Source organism: Pseudorasbora parva, chromosome 13 (assembly GCF_024679245.1).
Source record: "Pseudorasbora parva isolate DD20220531a chromosome 13, ASM2467924v1, whole genome shotgun sequence".
Taxonomy (NCBI): Eukaryota; Metazoa; Chordata; class Actinopteri; order Cypriniformes; family Gobionidae; genus Pseudorasbora; species Pseudorasbora parva.
In genome coordinates, this window is record NC_090184.1 from 607547 (window position 1) to 620046 (window position 12500).

At 41.2% G+C, this 12500-nt stretch overlaps 1 protein-coding gene across 1 annotated transcript in view; it reads right to left on the bottom strand.

Moving 5' to 3' along the window:
- The window catches only part of plxnd1 (plexin D1), an 85090-nt gene that overhangs the window by 7069 nt on the left and 65521 nt on the right, over positions 1-12500 (bottom strand). Inside the window, exons 24-33 of the mRNA XM_067412863.1 lie at positions 11508-11638; positions 10254-10452; positions 9227-9373; positions 8622-8778; positions 6855-6958; positions 6524-6587; positions 5912-5946; positions 3269-3373; positions 1941-2104; positions 104-251 (exon numbers count right to left, since the gene is read on the bottom strand). Coding sequence (XP_067268964.1) covers positions 104-251; positions 1941-2104; positions 3269-3373; positions 5912-5946; positions 6524-6587; positions 6855-6958; positions 8622-8778; positions 9227-9373; positions 10254-10452; positions 11508-11638 — 1254 coding nt within the window. The remainder of the gene's footprint in view (positions 1-103; positions 252-1940; positions 2105-3268; positions 3374-5911; positions 5947-6523; positions 6588-6854; positions 6959-8621; positions 8779-9226; positions 9374-10253; positions 10453-11507; positions 11639-12500) is intronic.

Below are 12500 nucleotides of genomic sequence, written 5' to 3' on the forward strand. Positions count from 1 at the left end.
GTGTGTGTGTGTGTGATGGGTAGGTTTAGGGGCAGTGTGTGTGTGTGTGTGTGTGTGTGTGTGTGTGTGTGTGTGTGTGTGTGTGTGTGTGTTGTGTTCTCACTTTGCCCAGCTGCAGGTCAGACAGCGAGCAGGCGTCGATGAAAGCCTGAGCGATGACAGACAGACACGCGTCCATGTGATCCGTCTTATCGATATCGAACACAAACTGCGGGTTCTTCAGGATATTCACCCAGAAGCGCAGAGGCAAACTGAACATAGACACACAGAAAAAACACACAAATGACCAATGAACCCCTAGAAGTCTGCTCAGTTTTGGGCCCTTTAGAAGTTATGCTCTGACATTTGTGGTTATTTCAGTTGCTTATAAACACATTAATGGCAAAAGTGTAATTACACTGCATTCAGCTCAAACTGAGCTACCATAGTAGGAGACCAACATGAATGTACATGCTTGTACTTTTAAGAGAATAACGTGTTTTTTTAAAAACAAAAATTGTAAGGCCAAAAACACACAATAGACATGCGGCCACAAGACTTTTGATTAATGGGTGGTGTTGCCTAGAGTTTTTGCTTCAAACTGAGAATCATTGTGCCTACTCAATCACATAAAACAATATATTGAAGACAATTTTTGTAAGACATCTTTTCTTTACACAGCCTGTGTGTGAAGGGGTGTGAACGTCATGAATAATGCTGTGATCCACACCTGAGAGAACAAAAGAACCACATAATGAGCCGCATAATGAATGAGCCTTTGAGTCCGGCACGTGAGAGAGCGCTAAGGAACAGGACGAAGAAATACATTTTGTGGCCGTTTATTTAGAATATGGCTAACAATATAAATTGAAAGCTAAAGGCGCATTACAAAGGCCTATTATATTTTTTTAAATTTGCAAACAAAAGCTTTATTGATGTGACGCTAGGCTATTTTACAGTAAACACTTTAACTCAGCCCCAAACCGTGTCCAAACAGTCTTACCTCTATGGCATTTCGGGTTGCAGCAGGATTCATTTTTAAACGTCCTTTGCGTTTAATATTCACAGTCGCTAACAGAATAAACTTCACAATCAGCGGCTGGATCAGTCGCTCTTAGATATCAACAGCTTTTCATGAGGTAAATTATTCCCGGATTATTCCTCACCGCATCTCAAAGCGATGTAAAGTACTGCAGGAATCTTGAAGTGTTTATTCTGGTGATGTTTCCCATTGCTGGATTTACCCGTCTTTGTGATCTCAAAAGAATGTGCGCTCCGTGGGCGTGGCCGCATTAACACTAATGAAGAGGCTCGCGAAAAACTGACATCTCTCTTTTTCCAAACAGATTACTTAAACAGTGAATACACTGTATTTGATTTGATTTACATCATTTAAAACCTGATATTGCAACGTTTCTTTAGACATATGTCTCATGTTTGTGTGACAAGTATTCACTAAGTTACAGCTCATTTTCTGAAGAGAATCAGATTTCATTGAGAGAGGCTGCAGATCGTGCATCATGTTTGTTTTATTTATTTTGCAAAAAGCACAAGATATTGTTTGTATTGTGAGTTTACACAAATAAAAGAAGAAACGTAACAGATTATAACAGCCTGAATGATAAAAATGGACAGTAATTTGAGTCTCTTTGACTGATCAGTCGTGCCAGCGTGATCTTCGACCTCTAGGGTTTAATGACCAAATTACCCATCCTGTTTTTCTGTCCCCAAATGTAAGACCTCTGGAAATGATAATTAGAGACTTTTCTTGGACCATATAAGATATTTAAGACTTTTCAAGGACCCTGAAATCCGTCCTCAGATCCCTGGAAGATCTTCATTATACAGCGTGGATATTGACGACATTATCATTTTCTGCGAATAACTGACCTCGGACCATCATGGCTGACCAATCAGATTCAAGCTTTTCAGAACGCGTGTAATAACGCAGCAAACAATACCTGTTGGTCTTCCAGATGTGTAGCGTGTCCGGATCGGTTATGCCGCGCTTGTCCGCCTGTTCCTCCAGAAAGTCAAAGAAGTATTTGATAGCCAGCGGTGGTTTCTCCAGAGGAATGCTGAGGATGGCTTGGAAAAGATCGTCCAGGAACTTCTGCAGCGTTCCCTGACACGAACACATTCACACACTCATTAGTCTTCATATGTAGTGCTCTCTGAGGGGGTTTATTTCACCTGAGGCCTACATCTCTCTGCTACTGTCCCTTTAAGACATACTAGTATGTATGTTAATGGACTGTTATCGTTGTGATTTCATGATTGATGATTATGATTGAGCAAGCGGCCCGTGGACGACGCAGTCCAGAGATACAACACCATCATCCCTCCCTTCGGTCTGTTTTTGTGAATATTGTTTATTCTAAATGATTTATCATGCACATCCTAATCTTGAATCAGAATAACGTCATCTCTGCTCTGGTGATGAGGGCGGGGCCACCTGTCACTCACATGAGATCAGCCAATAGCAAACCACACCCATTCAATCAACTCCCCACAGACACAATCAAGCCCCGCCCTATATTTCAGAGCTGGACAAATACACAACTTCATTACTCGAGTAAGAGTAACAGCACTGCTGGTCAAATATTACTCCGTTACAAGTGAAAGTTGTAAAAACTGCTTTTTACTGGAGTAAATGTACAGAAGTATTTGTTTTCTAAAGTGCTTAAGTATCAAAAGTAAATTTCCTTCTTTATGTCGCTGCATTATTGTATTATAGTTGTCTAAATGCACATTATGCCATCATGGTTTAAGCCAGTCAGTGACGCTCCATCTGACACACTAGCAGACGACTAACTTAAACTCATTTAAATACTTGTAGAAAAGTTACAAAGCTCTTTATAAAGCTGCTGTCACTTTAAGGCCGAATGCACGGATCCAATACACTGATACACATCTGATATTCTCCCACTGTTCACCTTCACTGAAGACAGAATCAACTTTGTTTATGTGAATCCTCCACTAAATGAGCATTTGGACATCCGTCTTCTTCCATTTTGCTCTAAACTATAAATCAGTGTTTAATAAATGCTGTGAAATCATTGAACTTCACGAGACTCTACAAGAGTGATTCCTGAAAGGCTTTCTGCAAAAACCCAAACACCTTTTAAAGAAGAAAAAAATCATCCACTTAGCGACTGTCCAGCTTTTGCCACATTTGTTCTTTGTATGCGAGTCTCACATCGTATCAATGGCTGCATGTCTGAGAAGTTTCCTGTTATTATTTCCCGATGGTGTGAGTGTTTGTGTGAGTTTATCCCACATCTGATACCTTCGTGGAGAGCAGGCGAGTCAGGTAGATCTCCGGCAGAACCTTCTTCCTGTGGCTGTGTCTGTGGGACTTCCTGCCCTCGTTCAGCTCATCATGAGGCAAAACCTGCGGCCAAACCATCAGCCATTCAGAGTTCATTCAGACCAATCATCTGCTCATTTCACTCGAACTCAATCTGACTGCAGTCCAGAGCTTCGTCCCAGAAAACAGACAACAGTTACGGAAACATTCCTGAACACTCAAAACGTGCAGGTTTTTAAACGTTTAAATAAAAAACCTCTTGGTTAACGCAAATGTCAAGGGAATATTTATTAGTAGCATTCTTCAAACATTATGGGAACGTTACTATTGAATGTTTTCTGAAACAAGAATGAATTTATTACAAATATTAGATAAATGTCCAACTGAACCAGGGCTGCACTGCACAAAATGCTCTTCTTACTCAGCCATTCTGTCTTGTTTCCAGTCTAAATATCTAACAATTCTTAAATCAAGATGCATTTACTAGATCAGTAAAACGACAGAAGATATTTTTTCTTGTTTTGTTCAAAATAAAAATCTTGTTTCTTGTTTCCGTCCCAATCAGAAATCAGATTATTTTTCTCACCCCATTGGCAGATCATTTTGCCTGTTTTAAGCAAAAACTCATTTTGATATTTTCCCCCAGAAAACTAGAAAAAATATCTTGTCATTTTACTGATCTAGTAAATGCGTCTTAATTTAAGAATATTTAGATATTCAGACTGGAAATAAGAAAATAATACTAAATAAGAAGAGCCTTTTGAGCAGTGTGTGTCCATCATAGGCATCGAGTTCCTCCAATATATGATATTTCTTAATGCCGTTGTCTTTACGTTCCACTGTGTTTGTTGACAGGACGTCTAAAGAGTAAATGTTTAGGGCTGGTCTGCCTGAGCGGTCTAACAGAGCTCGTCAATGATAGCCAATCAGATCAAAGGAGGCGGGGCTTAATGTTCAACGAAGTCCAACGTAACACTTTTAGTGTTTAGTTTAAAGTGTGTGTGTGATGAGATAAGCATGGCTAAACATGAGCTGTGGATAGGTTTAACGGCCCACACTCACATACAGTGATGCAAACAACTTTTTTTAATGTAATTTCACCTTTAAATTCTTCATTCATAACTGAATGTGATGAGACAAATGCAATAATACTATATACTATTAATACACATATATAGGCTATAATTAGACCATGGATTTATTTTACCATTCTTATTTCTTTATTCCCTTAAATCCCTTTTAGTCCTTTAATTATTTAATTTATTTTAATAAAAAGACCACTCCTCCCCCCTTCAAAAAAACCAAATAACGAACTGACAGGAAAAACATTCCATGATTGATGTATGAATAATGTTTTGTGCTAATGTATTGAGACATTATTAAAGACCTTATAACTGTGCGAATGTTGTATTAACGTTTCTTCATAACATTGAGAGAACGTTCCCTGATGATTCGATGATGATGGTATTCTTGTGTTCCGGCAGCTGCTGTAAATTTGCTCTTGGGTCAGTTCTGAATCATTTCCCATGAGCAATGCGTTAGAGATCAGCTTATGCTGGTTCAGACGACAGGACTTTGGCTCGATCTGTGTGACGTCGGGTGTTGTGTAAACGACATTGGGCCACGTTTAGTCTGATATGTTTCTTGTACATGACATTTATGAGTCCAAATCCCCTAATGTGACTATCATAACAGAGGAATAGTGTGGTCTGGCTCTGGCAATCCAGTGCGTTCTCCAGAGAATGTGTGGTTATTTTCCACATCACTGGGGTAACTGATACTCTTCGGCCGAATCTCACAGTGCTAATACGAGATGGGACTGGTTGGATATTGTTATTATGAAAGAATTACTCGACCCTTTACCATTAAAGGAGCGCACTGGGGCAGATCTCAGACCAGTGTCAGGCTTCAGTAAGGGTCATGACTCCAGGCTCTAATCTGGCTGCTGTCCCGGTTTCTGTCGGGGTTTTCACTGGTCTGACCACACGCCACTGATTTCTCACTAAAGTCTCGTCTATACGAATCAGCGGAGACATACACACATCAGCAAACACACAGCAAACTGAGCATACACTGCACAAAATGCTCTTATTTAGTATTTTTTTTCTTGTTTCCAGACCAAATATCTAATAATTCTTAAATCAAGATGCATTTACTAGACAAGTCAAATGACATAAGATTTTTTTTTCTTGTTTTCTGGGGAAAAATCTTCAAATGAAGAGAGTTTTTGCTTGAAACAGGCAAAATGATCTGCCAACGGGGTGAGAAAAATAATCTGATTTCTGATTGAAATCTTGTTTCCGTCCCAAACAGAAATCAGATTATTTTTCTCTATAAAATACTAAATAAGAAGAGCATTTTGAGCAGTGTGTGACCATCGTAGGCATCGAGTTCCTCCAATATATGATATTTCTTAATGCCGTTGTCTTTACGTTCCACTGTGTTTGTTGAGAGAACGTCTAAAGAGTAAATGTTTAGGGCTGGTCTGCCTGAGCGGTCTAACAGAGCTTTTGCAGTGTAGTTAGAGTTTATAAGAGCTTATAAGATTATAATTACTGCTTGACTCTTGAGTTTACCGTTTCCTGATTATTAGTGTGAGCAGGAGACATTGGAGAGACTCACCAGATGAACGTACTTCTCCGTGTCCAGATCTTTCACTGTGAATCAACAGAAAGACATCCATTACAAGAGTTAGGGTTAGGGTAACTCAAATACCATCACTGGAGTATATGTGCGATAAACTGGAGTGACGTCGTTTAGAATAATCAGGGAAAAACAAATCAAATCTCAATTCTTTCTGGAGTTGGAAATCACTTCCCAACGTGAGCTTTCTGGAAAAGATCAGCTTTTGTACTCTAATTGGCCGGTGGTGGTGATGATGTAACCGGTGGGTGTGGCTCTGAGGCCCCGCCTCTGGATCGCGAGTGAACACACAGCAGAAGCTGAAGCTGTGGTTCTGATGAGCTCTGTCCTCGTGTTTAATCCTGCAGAGCCGCCGCTGTAAGCCATCTACTGTATAAAGTGCTGTATGAATGAGTGTGAAGTGAGTCCGAATCTCAGAGCTGGAGCAGACACATCCACGGCTCTATGATCCGATGCTTTCTGAACCAATGATTTCTCATCTCTGCAGTGTGTTTATTTCATTATTGAGAGGAAAGCGTGCAGCACATATTCACATGTTCATCTAAAGAAGCGGTGTGTGTGTGTGTGTGTGTGAGTGTGTGACTGCTGTACCTCTGCCCAGTGTGTTTTCTCTCGTGTCTTTCAAACTCATGGCCAGGGACGCCCCATCTGGTATCTACAAGAGACAGGTCAGAGGTCAGAGGTCATCAGCCAATACCTCATGCTGGACTTAGGCACTACAGATGTGAATCTGAATTAGCCAGTTTTTGCATTCTCTGTACTAATTAGGATGAAAGTCTGTTGAATTCTGGGTAATGGATTTAAACACTGTAAAACTGTCTCAAGGGAACTACACTGCTAAAGAAAACACAGACACACTCACTCACAAACACACACGCACGCACACACGCACGCACACACACACACACACATACACACACACCTGATAGTGGAAAACTGTATTGAGTTTTTTCCTGCCGTCCTCCATGCCAGACGTGTCGTCCAGATCCTGCAGGATTCTGCTGCTGCGTCCCTCGGGAAACCACTCTGAGCGGACAGACAACACACACTGAGTGAATTTCAATGGTTTATTCAGAATACAACACAGATGAAGTATCAAATGTTTAAACTGATAAAATATGTAATTTAATGGGAAAAATAAGTTGATTTTAAATGTCATGGCATCAACACATCTCAGAAAAGTTGTGCCGTGGCCATGTTTCCCCCTGTGTGTCATCCCCTCTTCTGTTTATATCAGTCTGCAAACGTCTGGGGACTGAGGAGACGAGCTGCTCAAGTTTAGGAATAGGAATGTTGTCCCATTCTTGTCTAATACAGGCTTCTAGCTGCTCAACTGTCTTAGGTCTTCTTTATCGCATCTTCCTCTTTATGATGCGCCAAATGTTTTCTAATGGTGAAAGATCTGGACTGCAGGCTGGCCATTTCAGTGCCGGATCCTTCTTCTGCTCAGCCATGATGTTGTAATTGATGCAGTGTGTGGTCTGGCATTGTCATGTTGGAGAATGCAAGGTCTTCCCTGAAAGAGACGCCGTCTGGATGGAGCAGATGTTGCTCTAGAGCTTGGATAGACCTTTCAGCATTGATGGCCTTTCCAGATGTGTAAGCTGCCCATGCCACACACACTCATGAACCCCAGACCATCAGAGATCAGCTTCTGGACTGAGCGCTGAGAACAGCTTGGGTTGTCCTTGTCCTCTTTAGTCCGGATGGCGTCCCAGTTTTCCAAAAAGAACTTCAAATGTTGATTCGTCTGACCCCAGAACAGTTTTCCACTTTGCCACAGTCCATTTTAAACGAGCCTTGGCCCAGAGGAGACGCCTGCGCTTCTGGATCATGTTTAGATATGGCTTCTTCTTTGACCTGTAGAGTTTTAGCCGGCGACGGCGAATGGCGCGGTGGATTGTGTTCACCAATGTTTTCTGGAAGTATTCCTGAGCCCATGTTGTGATGTCCATTACAGGAGCATTCCTGTGTGTGATGCAGTGCCGTCTAAGGGCTGAAGGTCACGGCCATCCAGTTTGGTTTTGACCCTTGACCCTTGACCCTTACGCTCAGAGATTGGTCCAGATTCTCTGAGTCTTTGGATGATATTATGCGCTGTAGATGACGATAACTTCAAACTCTGTGCAGTGTTCCTCAGAGAAACTCCTTTCTGATATCGCTCCTCTATTGTCCGCCGCAGCATTGGGGGAATTGGTGATCCTCTGCCCATCTTGCCTTCTGAGAGACACTGCCACTCTGAGAGGCTCTTTTATACCCAATCATGTTGCCAATTGACCTGATAAGCTGCAGATTGCTCCTCCAGCTGTTCATTATATGTACATTTAACTTTTCCGGCCTCTTATTGCTCCCTGTCCCAACTTTTTTGGAACGTGTAGCTCTCATGAAATCCAAAATGAGCCGATATTTGGCATGACATTTCAAAATGTCTCACTTTCAACATTTGATAATTCATCTATATTATTTTGTGAATAAAATATAAGTTTTTGAGATTTGTAAATTATTGCATTTCTTATAATTTGTACAGTGTCCCAACTTTTTTTGGAATCGGGTTTGTATGTATATAACTAATAAAATAGCTACAGGCAAGGTTTACACCCAACATTAAATTCTTACATTTAGCTTATAGACTCTAAACTTCTGGGCACCTCATATTTAATATGCCAGAAGAAGTGTGTGTGTTATTTACCCAGCTCCACATCCTCCTCCCGGGGCCACTGGGAGAAGGGCAGGTTCTTGTAAAAGGCCTCCAGTATTTTCTCCTTGACCTGACAGATCGTGTCCGTGTTCATCACGCGCACAGTCACAGAGTCCATCCCGAAACCTTGGAACGATACGTTAATGTTCTGGAACAGAGACGGAAGAACCAGAGGTCAGATCGACGCTCAACATTCAGAATAAACGTGACCCTGGAGCTCAAAACTAAAGTCTCACGCGTATATCTGTGGCTATAGCCCACAATAAAGTGTGTGCGTCAAAATTATCCATTTTCCGTTTATGCCAAAAATCATTAGGATTTTAAGTTACATGAAGATATTTAGTAAATGTCCTTCCATAAATATTTCGTAAATGTATTATTAGTAGTGATATGCATTGCTAAGGACTTAATTTGGACAAATTTAAAGGAGATTTTATCAATATTTAGATTGATTTGTAAATATATTCAAACATTATCCTAACAAACCAAATTTCAATGAAAGATTATTTATTCCGAGAACATTCAGAAATAATATTTGGATGTTTTGAATGTTTGCTGGCTGGGCCAAAACCTCCATGAGATGAGTGTTGTTTCACCTGCGGTTTGGCTTCGATGTTTTCTCGGAGGAGCCACTCCTCGTTTAAAGTGTAGCGCGCCTTCCCTGTAATGGCGTCGATCGAGCCCTTGTTGATCTGCTGTTTAATGGCACACAGCAGAAGGAAGAACGGCTCGCCCACTGTCTCCTGATGGTGACACACACACACACACACACGGACAAATACACGTCATTACTTGAGTAAAAGTAAACGTACTGCTGGTCATATATTACTCCGTTACAAGTAAAAGTTGTAAAAACAGATTTTAACTCAAGTAAAAGTACAGAAGTATTTATTTTGTCAGTCCATTATTGTATTATAGTTGTCTAAATGCACATTATGCCATCATGGTTTAAGCCAGTCAGTGACGCTCCATCTGACACACTAGCAGACGACTAACTTAAACTCATTTAAATACTTGTAGAAAAGTTACAAAGCTGCTGTCACTTTAAGGCCGAATGCACGGATCCAATACACTGATACACATCTGATATTCTCACACTGTTTACTTTTCTCTTTCTTCCAGACATTTACATTTTTGAACATTTTATGAGACATGCATCAAGTGTTCATACCAAATGAACTAATCTTTAATCATTTCAGAAAACTGAAGCATTCTTTCTAATTATGAGCATGGCCACACACTGTGCCGAGGAACCGTCTTCTTCCATTTTCCTAAAAAACTGATCAGTGTTCAAAAATTATTGGGAAACGTCACATGACCCTACAAGAGTGAATACACGTTACTGTCTACAAAAACAAAAACAACAACCAAAAAAAAAACCTTTTAAAGAAGAAAAAAATCATCCTGTGACTTTCAAAGCTGCGACAGAAACGACTTTCCACTTCGAGGACCTTGATAGAAATGTAGTGGAGTAAAGAGGACGATATTTGTCTTTCAGATGGAGTGAAGTTAAAGTCAGAAGATTACAGAAAAAATAATACTCCAGTAAAGCACAGAGACTCAAACAGTGAACTTCAGTACAGGACTCGAGGAAATGAGCTGAGCTCAGCAGCTGGCACAGACCTTCAGGTAGCTGTACATGCAGATGGACATCCAGTTGGTGAGCATCTTCTCCACTACAGACTCTGTCCTCCGCAGCATCAGTTTAGGGTTTTTGGAGGCTGAAGCATCAATCAAATCCACCAGCAGATCCTTCATAATGCTGGTGTAGTACTCTAGTTTACCATGGAGGGCAATAGTGAGCAGAGAGGCAAGATTGCACCTAAACATCAATGAAAAAATGTGTACACATCATGACACCAAAGCTAGAGACAGACAGTAATTGAAAACATTGGCGTTGGTATGGAGAGCTTCCTCTGATGAATAGCTCCATACAGAAGAACTGGACATCAGCTACACAATCACACAGCTGCTAATCGCACACAGATGACAGCGAAGACAATGAAAGCTCAGACGGATGCCTTCACCGCAGGGTGTGTAAGACAGCTCAGACTGCAGAGATGGAAAGCTCACACACTGAACTCATTGAGCCAATCATCTGCGTCTCATTTCATAACAGCATTTGATTCCATAAACCATTTCCTGAAAGTTTATGTGTGTTTCCCACTTACATGACTTGCTTTAAGTCCCAGTGTTCATACACCGATCAGGCATAACAATAAGACTAATATTGTGCTGACCCGATTCTGATGGACTCCACTAGAAAGTGTGCTGTGGTATCTGGCACCAAGATGTTAGCAGCAGATCCTTTAAGTCCTGTAAGTTGCGAGGTGGATCGGACTTGTTTGTTCAGCTCATCCCACAGATGCTCGATTGGATTGAGATCTGGGGAATCTGGAGGCCGAGTCGACGCCTCAAACTGGTTGTTGTGCTCCTCAAACCATTCCTGAAGCATTTGTGCTTTGTGTCAGGAGCATTATCCTGCTGGAAGAGCCACAGCCACCAGAATACCGTTTCCATCAAAGGCTGAACATGGTCTCAGCAATGCTTAGGTAGGTGGAGCGTTTTAGGAAGTTTCGGAGATGCTCTGACCCAGTCGTCTAGCCGTCACAATCTGGCCAAACTCGCTCAAATCCTTACGCTCGCCCATTTCTCCTGCTTCACACACATCAACTCTGAGGACTAAATGTTCACTTGCTGCCTAATATATCCCACCCACTAACAGCAGCCGTGATGAAGAGATCATCAGTGTTACTCATCGGCCATAATGTTATGCCTGATATGTGTATGATCCACTTGGGCTTTTGGTAAGCGACGTGTTCGTTTCTCAGTATGTGCATGAGTGTGTTATTCAGATGTGTGTGTGTGTGTGCTCACCGGTCTCTCACGGCGAAGTCTTTCTGCTGCTCGAGGGCATGGACGAAGGTGACCAGAAAGTGTTTGTTGTTGAGAAGAGTGGAGAACAGGGTGATGCCTTCCTCCAGATTGGGCCGCACACTGTTCCCCGGCTGAGGACACAACACACATCAGCACCGGGGGAAAAATGCCCTTATCCATCCTTTACATTCACTAGTTTGTGTGCCCATATAATCTTAGTGACAATGGTAGACAGATCTGTCTGCTATAGAGGGGCTCGGAGAGGATACTCTAGCTCTGATTGGCCAATAGCAGGCAAAAGTGTAGAAAAAGGAGGAGCAGGAGGAGGAGGGATGCTGTAAGAACTAACAATAGGAAGAGGTAAGCTGCTGGGTTTATACCTTGGTATTAATTGCAAGATTAGATAGGCCCGAAATTACTTTTAATAACTCCACAAGAAACGTTTTGCAGCAGTTCACACACTGCAGGAAATGCTCTTCTGACTCAGTCATTCTGTCTCGTTTCCAGTCTAAATATCTAAATATTCTTAAATCAAGATGCATTTACTAGATATTTTTTCTTGTTTTGTTGGAAATAATATCTAAATGAAGAGAGTTTTTGCTTAAAACTGGCAAAATGATCTGCCAATGGGGTGAGAAAAATAATCTTATTTCTGATTGAAATCTTGTTTCTTGTTTCCGATAGAAATATGATTATATAGCACTGATTGCAAACCCACTCAGATGCCCTCATGCATTCTTTCCAGGATAACGCTTGGCATTAGTTCATCGCGTGTTCTGTCCTGTTAAACACACCGTCGACGAGACTCACACACTGCAAAAAATGCTCTTCTTATTTACTATTTTTTGTCTTGCTTCAAGATCAGTAAAACAACATAAGATATTTTTGCTTGTTTTCTGGGGAAATCAAATCTAAATGAAGAGAGTTTTTGCTTAAAACAGGCAAAATGATCTGCCAATGGGGTGAGAGAAATAATCTGATTTCTGATTGGGA